The sequence below is a fragment of the Vanessa atalanta genome, chromosome 28, assembly GCF_905147765.1.
Source record: "Vanessa atalanta chromosome 28, ilVanAtal1.2, whole genome shotgun sequence".
NCBI classification, from domain to species: domain Eukaryota; kingdom Metazoa; phylum Arthropoda; class Insecta; order Lepidoptera; family Nymphalidae; genus Vanessa; species Vanessa atalanta.
This window is the reverse complement of record NC_061898.1, coordinates 1,257,119-1,267,799: the sequence shown is the minus strand read 5'-3', so window position 1 is coordinate 1,267,799 and position 10,681 is coordinate 1,257,119. Positions and strand designations below refer to the sequence as shown.

The 10,681-nt window shown below is 31.0% G+C and overlaps 3 protein-coding genes across 9 annotated transcripts in view; 1 reads left to right on the top strand and 2 right to left on the bottom strand.

Annotated features, from left to right (window-relative positions):
• Positions 1-1,426: 1,426 nt before the first annotated feature.
• Positions 1,427-3,611, top strand: LOC125074638 (zinc finger protein 267-like). 2 transcript variants are annotated; one of them, XR_007120149.1, is made up of 3 exons: positions 1,427-1,752; positions 2,013-3,059; positions 3,145-3,611. XR_007120149.1 is itself a non-coding variant. In XM_047686015.1 (2 exons), the coding sequence occupies exons 1-2, from the start codon at positions 1,511-1,513 to the stop codon at positions 2,686-2,688; spliced, it is 918 nt and encodes a 305-aa protein (XP_047541971.1). In that variant the 5' UTR covers positions 1,427-1,510; the 3' UTR covers positions 2,689-3,611. The 2 variants fall into 2 exon arrangements, 1 of the variants encoding a protein (XP_047541971.1); XM_047686015.1 differs by having other exon boundaries at positions 2,013-3,611.
• Positions 3,612-3,701: 90 nt separating this feature from the next.
• On the bottom strand, positions 3,702-5,577 carry LOC125074649 (39S ribosomal protein L43, mitochondrial). Its single transcript, XM_047686028.1, has 3 exons — positions 5,373-5,577; positions 4,991-5,097; positions 3,702-4,696 (listed from the first exon to the last, which is right to left on the bottom strand). The coding sequence occupies exons 1-3, from the start codon at positions 5,507-5,509 to the stop codon at positions 4,383-4,385; spliced, it is 558 nt and encodes a 185-aa protein (XP_047541984.1). The 5' UTR covers positions 5,510-5,577; the 3' UTR covers positions 3,702-4,382.
• A 2,660-nt stretch (positions 5,578-8,237) lies between these two features.
• LOC125074580 (myosin heavy chain, skeletal muscle-like) overlaps positions 8,238-10,681 on the bottom strand; it is a 59,858-nt gene continuing 57,414 nt past the window's right edge. For 3 of the 6 annotated variants that reach the window (XM_047685929.1, XM_047685930.1, XM_047685924.1), the window contains exons 13-16: positions 10,492-10,623; positions 9,936-10,067; positions 9,257-9,384; positions 8,238-8,441 (exon numbers count right to left, since the gene is read on the bottom strand). In XM_047685929.1, the coding sequence (XP_047541885.1) occupies positions 8,251-8,441; positions 9,257-9,384; positions 9,936-10,067; positions 10,492-10,623 (583 nt within the window). In that variant the 3' untranslated portion in view covers positions 8,238-8,250. Of the gene's footprint in view, positions 8,442-9,256; positions 9,407-9,935; positions 10,068-10,491; positions 10,624-10,681 lie in introns of all 6 variants that reach the window. The other 3 variants (XM_047685925.1, XR_007120146.1, XM_047685926.1) reach the window with 3 other exon arrangements.

The window sequence follows — 10,681 nt, the reverse complement described above, 5'->3', positions numbered from 1 at the left end:
TTGACATCTGTCATTAGTTTTGAATGATTCTATTTTTTTATTGACATTTATTATGCTCCAAGATTTTATTCCAATTTATTTGCCATATAAGTCTCTTTCAAATTTATTTATGTTGTATTTATTTTTTGTATATTTTGTAAATACATTTTAAATAAACATTCTGAAAATAATACTGTGTTTTTATTACTACTAGAGTGCTTAAGTACAAGTACCGCTAGTACTAGTAAGTATTTTACTTTTAAATATCTCTTTATCTACCCACTAAAACCATTGCGATGGCCGTCATCGACACGGACATGGGGGTGGCGGGATGATTATGAAAACAGGAGTATCTTATCGATATAACGCATCCACGGCCACTTCTATGCTATGTTCCACCCGTGAGGGCGAAGGTGATCTCGTAAAATCCCCTAACCCCCTCCTAGTGAGAGCGTCGCATGAGTCTATCCCGACTGCCATCCTCCTCAGGGCCGTTCCTACATAGACCCTACTCTAACATCGCCTTCTGGCGTAATGTTAAATTTTACATATTCTCAAGACTTATACAAATCAAAGACAATAAGATTTCGACATGGATAATTTTGCTCATATGTAATATATCTATCATCCCCCCTTTTCACTTAATGCTTTCACTCGAGATACGTAACTAAGAGACTAATTAGACACACCGTAAGACGCACTGAAACATCATTGAATAGTCGGACTTGTCATACTCTATTTTTTTAATTGCTTTTTCCCGACATCTATCATCATCATCTTTATCGACTTTTTAAGACAAATAAACTTTGCGCTATTTTCTTTATGGTAATACCATTCTATTTCTAGTCTATTGTTTTCAGTGTTCCTGTTTAAATTTTAATTTGAAGCAATGAAAAGTCTTCAAAACTTTTCGGATAACGCTTGAATCTTTTGTGTTATATGTACACTTTTTATATATTACAATTTTCAAAATCATTTAATTAAGAAAATAATTTATTCGTCATTGCAAAGTTACGTCGATCAGAAAAATTTACATCTGTCAAAAAGATCAAGCTAACTTGTACAGGGTATAGTCGAATTTTGATAAATGGACGACGATTGCTCTACATATTTGAAAATCTAATAACGAGGCGAGCCGCAACGCTAATATGTCATATTATGCATCTACACTAGCTTCAGACTTTAAGGACGGAAATTGAGAAAACCGAAATTGTTTTTAGTGGAAAACATATTTTAGCGACTCGTGTTCCACTATTTGTCTAAATAAGAAATATTAAAAGCTAGATTTTGTAAAATAAAAGAAAATATATAAAAAACGTGTGTTAGTCTTATAAATTGTCTTTAATATCTTTGGTTAATACCAATTTCCGATTTATTTAAAAACATTATTTTTTTTTTTACGTCATGTGTCAACAGTCAATCTTGCAATGTCAAAGTTTCTAATGTTTTCAAACTTACCTTTTTTTAGTTTTTACAAAATAAATACCACCAATGCTTTTAAAGTTAACCTTATTGAGACACATAGTTTGAAATGGATTACGAACTAAGTTCTATTATCAAAAAAGAGAAACAAGAATTTGTAGAAGATAAAAATGACAATTATTTACCGTTACGTTTTGATATTAAAATTAAAGTTGAAAATGAGACGATACTCGATGATTGGTGTTTACAGAATGTATCGTCAACGAACGACTACGAAACTATAAGTTACCTGAAACTGAAAGAGGAGTGCGAACAATCTTGTGTAATATGTAATGAAAACTTTACTGATAGGTTTGTGCGTGATATTACATTTAAAAAAGTAAAACATAAATATTTTTTTTTATTTTTATAAAATGAACAGTTGTACTCAGACCTTAAACTTTGATGACAATTATACTATTTTTACATTTAACGGGTTATTTTTCCAAAAATCGTTTTGTAAAAATTAAATTAGCATTAAAGTTAATTGACGTGTTTGTGTATAACTGATAAACTTGATATTTTATGATAAAAAATATAATATCTTTATTTATGCAAAGTTATTGTTTCAGCTTCTCTTTGTATAAACACAATCTCATACACCTAAAAGTGCCTTTAATACGACGTAAATTATTCATGTGCGATGCCTGCCCCGCCTTCTATAAAAAGAAAAAAGACCTCCAAAACCACATCTTATTAACTCACCAACCCAAAAGGCTATATTATGGCGATGAACTTATAACAAAGTCACTACATAAGTGTCAGATTTGTGAAAAAACATTTGCGTATAAAAGTTGGTTCGATCACATAAAAAATGTCCATGGGCAGCTTAAATTGAAGTGCGAGAAGTGTAATTTAACATTTAAGTGTGAAAGGTATTTAAAACGACATATATTGTACACACATGAGGGAGTTAAACCTCCTTGGCGTTATCACAAAGTTAAGTCTGCTAATATCAAAACATACATCCAGTGTGAGATATGCCCTGCCAGATTCACTAATAAAAACTCTTTAACTACTCATATAAGAAACTGTCATAGTGAGAAAAAGTTTCAATGTAAAATTTGCAAATCTATATTAAAAAGTAAGTCCTACTTACTGACACATATTAATCGAGTTCACTATGACGATGGGAAGTTGCATTGTTGTGATGTTTGTGGTAAGATTTTTAAGTCACCGAGGTATGTAAGAGTACATATTAAGAATTCCCACAGCTCTCAGAAGAAATATAAAAAAAAGAAAACTTAATGTGTTAAGTATGGAGCTTTATATACAAATAATATGCTTGAACAACTCTTTAAAATCTATCAAAGATTGAAGTGTCAAATTATTAAAATATTGCCCCAAACTGACCAGTAGAATAAATCTTCAATAAGGGCTCATACATTAACCTGTTTAACATACATCATGAAATAGATTGATATGAGTGAGTCAATAGTTATTCGACCAATATTTTCACCAGTTTCAAGGGAGCCAGTGTTAATACTTGTACATTTGGTTGAGAACACTGTAAATTTATTTTATTAAGTTGATACTATCAGGGCAGATATGACCAATAACCAGTGGACTATAATAATTTTTAAACAAATTATGTTATTTTTTTTAACAGATCAAAATAGGTTTTAATTCTTTTTTTTTTAATATTGTCACAATATACTAATTTTATAAATGAGAAAGTAACTCTTGTCTGTTGCTCTTTCACAGTCAAACTACTGAACCAAATTAGATTAAATTAAGTATGAAGCAGACTTGATCTCGAAGGACGTAGGCAAATTTCTTATGACTGACACATGACAATCAACACCCTAAAATGCGAGCGACTAGTACAAAAAAACAATGACAGTGACAATTTTGATGTAACTTTACATACTAAAGTGGAAAAAGGGGATTTTATATCTGTTAACAGGCAGAAGTAGAACAACACAGCTCTATTATAAGCATGAGTAACTAATGTTCTGGTGATACCCTTCCGAAAATATATATTTAAGGGTGAACCTCACGGATGGTCTCAGACTTGACTATTATCAGCAAACGGGACTCGGAATGTTTTGAATGCTACGCACCCTGATTGAAGACGAACTTGGAACAACAAATGACTTCTAGTATCTAAGGACAGATTAATTACCTATACACATTGTTAAACTATACATAAGTTAATTTATTAAAAAAAATATTTGACAATATTGTTTTTTTTTTATTGTTTGAATTCGGCACGAGTTAAAAATAATAACAACAAATTATATTCAAGGTTTTATTATTGTCTAAACTAATTTTTAATATTACAACTATTAACAACAGAATATTATTTACAATACAGATAAAACACTACAATATTGATTACAGATTTTTTTTCTCTCAAATTGTAGTTTTATACTATCACTTTTATATGAATAATTTTCAAGAGATTAAAGAGGTTTTAAAATAGAAATGAGGCCCTACGAGTGAGTCTTTCAATTACTTTCATGCCAATATCTTCATCAGTGATGAAGACACAAAGAAGATTGGTTAGTATAGTCAAATGGCAAAACTCGTCAGTAATATAATGTAACAAATTTATTGGTTTGCAAACAAAACTCTTTTGATTAAATACCATTACAGAGGTTTACCAGGAGATATACCATACTGTGTAAATATTTGTCATTCTCAAGCTCTAAAATGCAAGGTGTATTATTATACAGCGGTTTTATCGCCTATCGGGGTCTTTCGAGAAATATTATTGCTACTTGTTTTCAAACATCTTATATATTTGGTGCTGTAATGCTACCTGTCATGTTTTGAGAACCTTATTTGGTGGGAACTTGGTTAAACTTGTTTATTATCGTAAGTTTGTATACCATTTGCATTACAAAAGTCCATTTTATTGAAATTTCGTTAATTTTTCTTATAATTATTTCATACAAAAGTGATAAATAAAATGTTCAGATTAATATTAATTAAATAATCTATTCTCCCGTCTTAACATCCTTTTCGCTAATTGCTTGCTTCTCGAACATAAGTCTTAGTTTTTCGGTAGCAGATATGGACAATCTGTTGTTTGCACCGAATTTGGGATCAGGTAATGTTGTTACATTGATTTCTGGGTCTTTAAAAGTGAATGGAGTCCAGGGACCCTGGACAGATGGGTAATCAGTGTGTTGGTATTTTCTGAGACGAGCTCCGGAAACGTCTCCTTGCTGGGTACGAAGTACTTCCATCCATTTTGTGATTTCCGAGTGAGTCTTATTATGCACATTCATCCAAACTCTGTCCCCATTCACTGAAATTTATATTGTGTACATGATTGTAATTTTAATTATAAATTCTAGATCAGAACATTCTAAAAATCACCATGGATTATAGAAAAAATATGAATGTCCATAAACATAAAATTTGAAAGATATTTTCTTTTTCGCAATGTCCATTTGACATACCGAGAATATTGAGTTATTTAAGTTTGAATTTGAGAAATATGCAATGGAAATGTACTAATATATATACTTTTGATAATATACGGTTGAAACTGCAAGTGCTTGTAAATATACGGTTATTTATTTACCCTAAGGTTACTTACAATATTCAGCAACAAGAACAGGCCCTCTATGTCTACGAGGCTTTAGGTATACGACCACACTCGGGTTTTGTTTTGCAAAATCGACTAGATCTTGTTCGATGAAATCTCTGTAATAAAAATTCAAACGAGTTCTTAACAATATACTACATTGATAAAATTTTTTGTAAAATGTTTTAGTTAAATAGTAATTAAAATTGTTCAGTTTTAAGTTTCAGACTACTTTATTTAATTTTATTTGGCCAAGATAAAAGTTCTATAATTATATTTTCAGTTTTTATGCCTTAGTAAATTTTGTCACAAATATATGTACACAAATTTTGTTTTCTTTTTTCTTTACATTGTTAAAGGCTAAGGTGTAATGTTTTTAATATTTTGTTAGCACCTAATTCCGCGGCTGCCCCCGTGACTTTTACAGAATTTGAGAACAATTCTTTGCAATTGGCATACGTAGCGACCAACACCATTTTGTAAAGGTGCTCGGACAAACGCCGATTTCATAAACATATTTTTATTAGACATTTTCAGTAATAAATTGTTGAAAATAAATATTTATAATTTTCAGGTTAGGAATCGGATAGATAAGTCAAAATCACGTAATCGACTTTGACAGTTAACCATACTTTTGAATGAAAAGTATTTAAACCGTAAAAGAATAGTTTCCATTTTTATAATCGATTTTATAGAATAATATTACTGTAAAGATAATCGATAAGATTTCAATGTAAAAAATTAAGCTAAGCTAATTATTATGTTTTTGTTCAATTTATTTATATTTATTTATTAAATATGGCACACAAAACAGATTGTCACAGATAACAGGTATGATATAATATATATAACATTCAAGAGCTATGTGATAATCCAAGGCATGTGTACACATATAGCCTATTCCAATAGAAGTAGGAAAAAAGATAAACATACCTTCGATTTACGTATTTCATGCGATCAGAGAAAATAACTCAGCTATATTGTCCACTACTAAGAGTTTATGATTAATATAATATCTGTATTTATAATACAAAACTATTACACTTAACTACTTATATCCACATAAATTTTACTTCCATAATAGGCTATTTGACTAGTTTTTAAAATCCATTTTATATTATTTAGTAGAGGTTAAGGAACCCAGTAACATATGTTTTTTTTTAATTCTAGTACATATTTGCTGAAAAATATGAAAATTAAATATTATAAAAATTCCATATTTAAATAGCGCGCGAAAACGCTACTTTGACAATATGGCGCTACAATGGGGTCGGTGACGTCACTTTCCTGTATTGTAATCTATGGCATATATAATCCACATACAGTAGGCAAACGAGGTTAACAAGCAAGTGACGTCATCATAAGTCCGACCAACCAAGAGCGTATTGTGTTACGTGACGAACGTTTAAAAAATGCATTTTTATTTATGGATTTTTGAATAAATTAATTATTATCTTCAACTTTTGTTAATAAATAACCATTTTTAATCTCATACTATATACTGATTACAATAATTGACACTTTATTTTTTGCATTGTCAAATAGCCTATTCCGATAACAATTTCGTCAATGTTCCAAACACCATTTTTTCGGAAATCCATAGTGAATATCATAGATTAATCATACTCTCGACCTGATCGAATGATATCGCGTCAATTTGCTGTCAAATGTTGTTTATTTGGTTTTTTTTAACGATAACGATTTAATGATAACGTTTCAATGCTAATTATTGAGTTATCCTATATGGGCTCCCTAAAGAGTATACAAGCATTACGTTTGGACTCCCGATGTGGAGCTACTGGCTACCCATCGGGATTTCCTTCCAGGAACTCAGTGGCTTTTCTAAAGATATTCCCGCGTGGAAGATGGGCTTATACAAAGCTGAACAAAAAAAAATACATAGTGGAATTAATTCTAAATTATTGGAATTATGCTTTTGTGCGCGAAGTTTGGGTGTTTCGGATAAACTATATCTGATTAAAAGAAGTTTTGCGTTTTTGTTGGTTTTTCTTATTCATTTAAAGTAGTTAAAAATATTTGTTATTTTAAAGTCAGATAGTTAATCTTTCTGTCGATTTTATTTCTAGTCGGTAAGAGTATAAGCTAGAAAAAAAGAGGTGTATTTAAAAAAGTTTATTATGAAAAAATAATATTTACATCAAAATTACACGAACATTTTGCGATATAACTTTCATACGTCATATTTAGACATGGATTGAAGGGCAGAAGGCTTTAGTTTATAATCTATATTTTACAGAAACGTAATTAATATCCTGCAAAACATTTTATAATACAAAATTACGAGTATTCTATTAATAATATATATTTCGGTATATACTGTATCTTTAACAACATTAAAAAAAAAGCTAAAGCTGTCAATATATAAATTTACGAAAGATTATGAAACTTGGAAGAATAATTTAAGTACAATTAAAAGATCATATTTAAAAAAAAAAAACAAAGTTAAAATGCATCGAATATAAAACAGCTCAAAATCCTCGGAGAAAGAAGTAATCGTATACTTCAATAGGTGAAATTGTTTAGCTTCTACGGATAAAAATTAACAAGCAAGAAAAAATAATAAAAAAAAAAAATAAGGAATTGTAAACCTCCGGGATACTTTAGTTTAACTATAATATGTAAATTCAAGTAAATTTCATTATAAATATTAACCACAAGAGAGTAAAAATCGTATAAATAATTATATAACTAACAGAGTTATGAATTATTTATTTAATTATTAATATTTTTTATCGATTACTTTGATACCCTTTTCTTTTCGGTATTAAACTTTTTATTCGAATTATTAAAGAGTATAAAGTAATAGACGTTACTTTAACAAAAAACACTAAAAATGACAATTGAAAATTTAAATTTGTAATAAAACTTTTTAAGCTTCTAAGATAATTTAAATAAAAAAAAAAAAACATGAATGCGCAGTGAAATTTATCCTTGGGCACATTTAAAAACAAATTTCAAATCTGACATAAAGATTATTTTTAAAGTATTGTTTAAAAACCGACGAATTTCTTATAAGCTCTAGAAAAAAGGGCCGACATCAGACCTTTTTACAGTGAACGTAAATTAAGTAATGTCAATGATTTTGATAGCGTACAATTTCAGGTTGTTAATCTGTAAACATGTATTTCGCAAATTTGAATTGCGCAATAAACATAAAATCCGTTTCAATCGGAAATTTCCCTGAAAAATATACTTAATTCTTATAAATAAAACAAACATTATTATTCAAAGACACCGATCGTTATAATATTTTATTCTTTATTTCTTTCTTCTAGTTGTTTTATTCGAACAGGAACTTGTACAGCGGGGAGGTCGACGCTTTTCGCGCGTCGTCGGCCATTTTCTATGTCCATGTTAGTTCGACGCGCTTCTGGCGGGAGAGGTTGTAAATCCGGTAATGTTGGACGTTTCCTAGCAAGTTCCGGTGTACGGAGAGTTCCACCTGAAATTGATGAAATAATAAGTTTAATAGTAACACAAAAGTTTAATGTATATTTGATTTTTAAAGTTTAAAATATTTGCTAGCTAGATGTATGTATGATGACGCCATTTAAAGCATATAACGGCTAGGAATGTGTCCTTGTATCCGTTATCAACTTAATATAATTAACTAGAGTTTGTTATATTGTTTGATAGTATGCCATAAGGCTATGTATGATCAGGTGCCGGATAGACTTTTAGTTATTAATACGTATATATGCATACGAAAAGATAGACAAGACTAAAGAAAGGGGCGGATTTTCCATAGGCCGCTTCGGCCCGGGCCTAGGGATTCAAAATTTAAGGGACGGCAAATCTTTTTGGTTTGGTTCGTGAGCTCCAACAGTAAACCCACAAAAACGCCATTGCTTAAAAATTCAAACATGTTCAAAAGATCTCGAATAAATGTAACTAATAATAATAATTCCTCACATTATTATATGATTTACAGAAAGTATGGGGCGGCATCGGTCATAGGTCTACGACAGTAAGAGTAAGTAACAAATCTGCCCCTTACTAAAATAATGTGATTAAACGAGTACGAGAAATACAATAATAATATACGATCCTTGTACAACGACACTCATTAAGATGATCTTTGCTTAATCACCTCCAAATAGCTTCCTAAGTAAAAACTGAGTACGATCTTTTACCGACTTAAGGAGAATCAACGTACATGCCATGACTGTTTTGATGATAGGATACCAGAAATTAGGAAAATACGTTGTTGTCCTTTAGTCAGCGTTCTCATTGATTCACCAGGATACTTTGACTCACCTTTCCTTCTCGGCGCGTTTAGTTGCGTCTCACACGCTAGAGGCCCGTTCCTGGATAAAAAAGACTCCTCATTTTGGATTGAGTTTTCACAACCGTCCGCACGCGTACGAGCTCCTAGTTTTGGACTACTGAAACAAGTTGGGCGTTGTACTGTAGGAAAGTTAAAAAAAAATTAAGCTTAAAATTTGATTTGATACGCCAACAATTTCAATGTAAGTTCGTGTAAGTGTGGAGCAAACTTAAACTAACCGCCAGACCTAAGATCGAAAAGATCACATCGGAAGATGGTTCAAATTTCACGAGTTTGCCACGAAAGAGATACTGCCCGCAGCAAAAACGAGAACTTTAATTGGACTAACCTGGGAGTAAAATTACAAATCGACACCAACTAGCTCGAAAGTGGCGCACACGCCGCTAATAATTGTTAACGTAAATAAATCGATTGATATAAAAAATTGCCTTTAGTTAGCGTCGTATATATTTGTAACTTCGTTAATTTTGTATATTTCTTCACGATTTTATTAATACATATTAAATAACATATTTTAAGCAACTTGGCACAAAAAAACGATTTTCACTATATATTGTAGGTGTCGAAATGTACAGAAACAAATATACTAAACAGAAAAATAAATGGTTTACAAGGGTGTATCAGTGTATTGTGTAAATGACAACTAACCTCTGTTCCACGAGTAGCTTGGTGAGCCTCGCGACCTCAGCACGCAAGTGGTTGAGCTCCTTTTCCCGTGAGCGAGCTTCCTGCTCAGCGGTGCGTTCTCGAGCCGCAAGACGAGCGCGAATGTCGTCGAAACTGTTACAATTATCAATATATAGTTATAATAAGCGATCTTTTATAACAAAAGGAGTTTCAACTGCTAACATATTTAGTGTGGAACACAATAGGACATCTTTAATTTAAATTTGTTAAATAGATTGGTACGAACTTTTTGGATAGACCGATAAACATATCTCGATAGGGAAAGTATTTAGGTATTAGCTCACCTGTAACTTTCGTAAATATTTTAAAGAGTATGTTTTTGATTAATATTAAAAATTATAGTTTATTTTAACTGAATCAAATCTTTGTTATCGTTTGATAACTTTGAAATGTCGACATAAGATTGTCATTTACAACATTTCTATTGAAATGTTTATCTGGAATGTTTTATGGAGAGCCATTTAAAGATTTATCAAAAACAATATCGCAGAAAACTCTTAATAAAATCAATTCTTACAGTTTCCTTATGCACGCACACTTTCTTGTTAAGTGATCGATTTGCTCCTGCGACGCTTTCTGATTCTGCTTCATATTCGACGCGTCTTCTATCCTCTTCTCTCGTAGCTCCCTCTCTCGCTCTAGCGCTTCTCTATTTTGTTAATTAGGGTCACAGGGTAAGTAAGGGGTTACTTAGATTGTTGTGTATT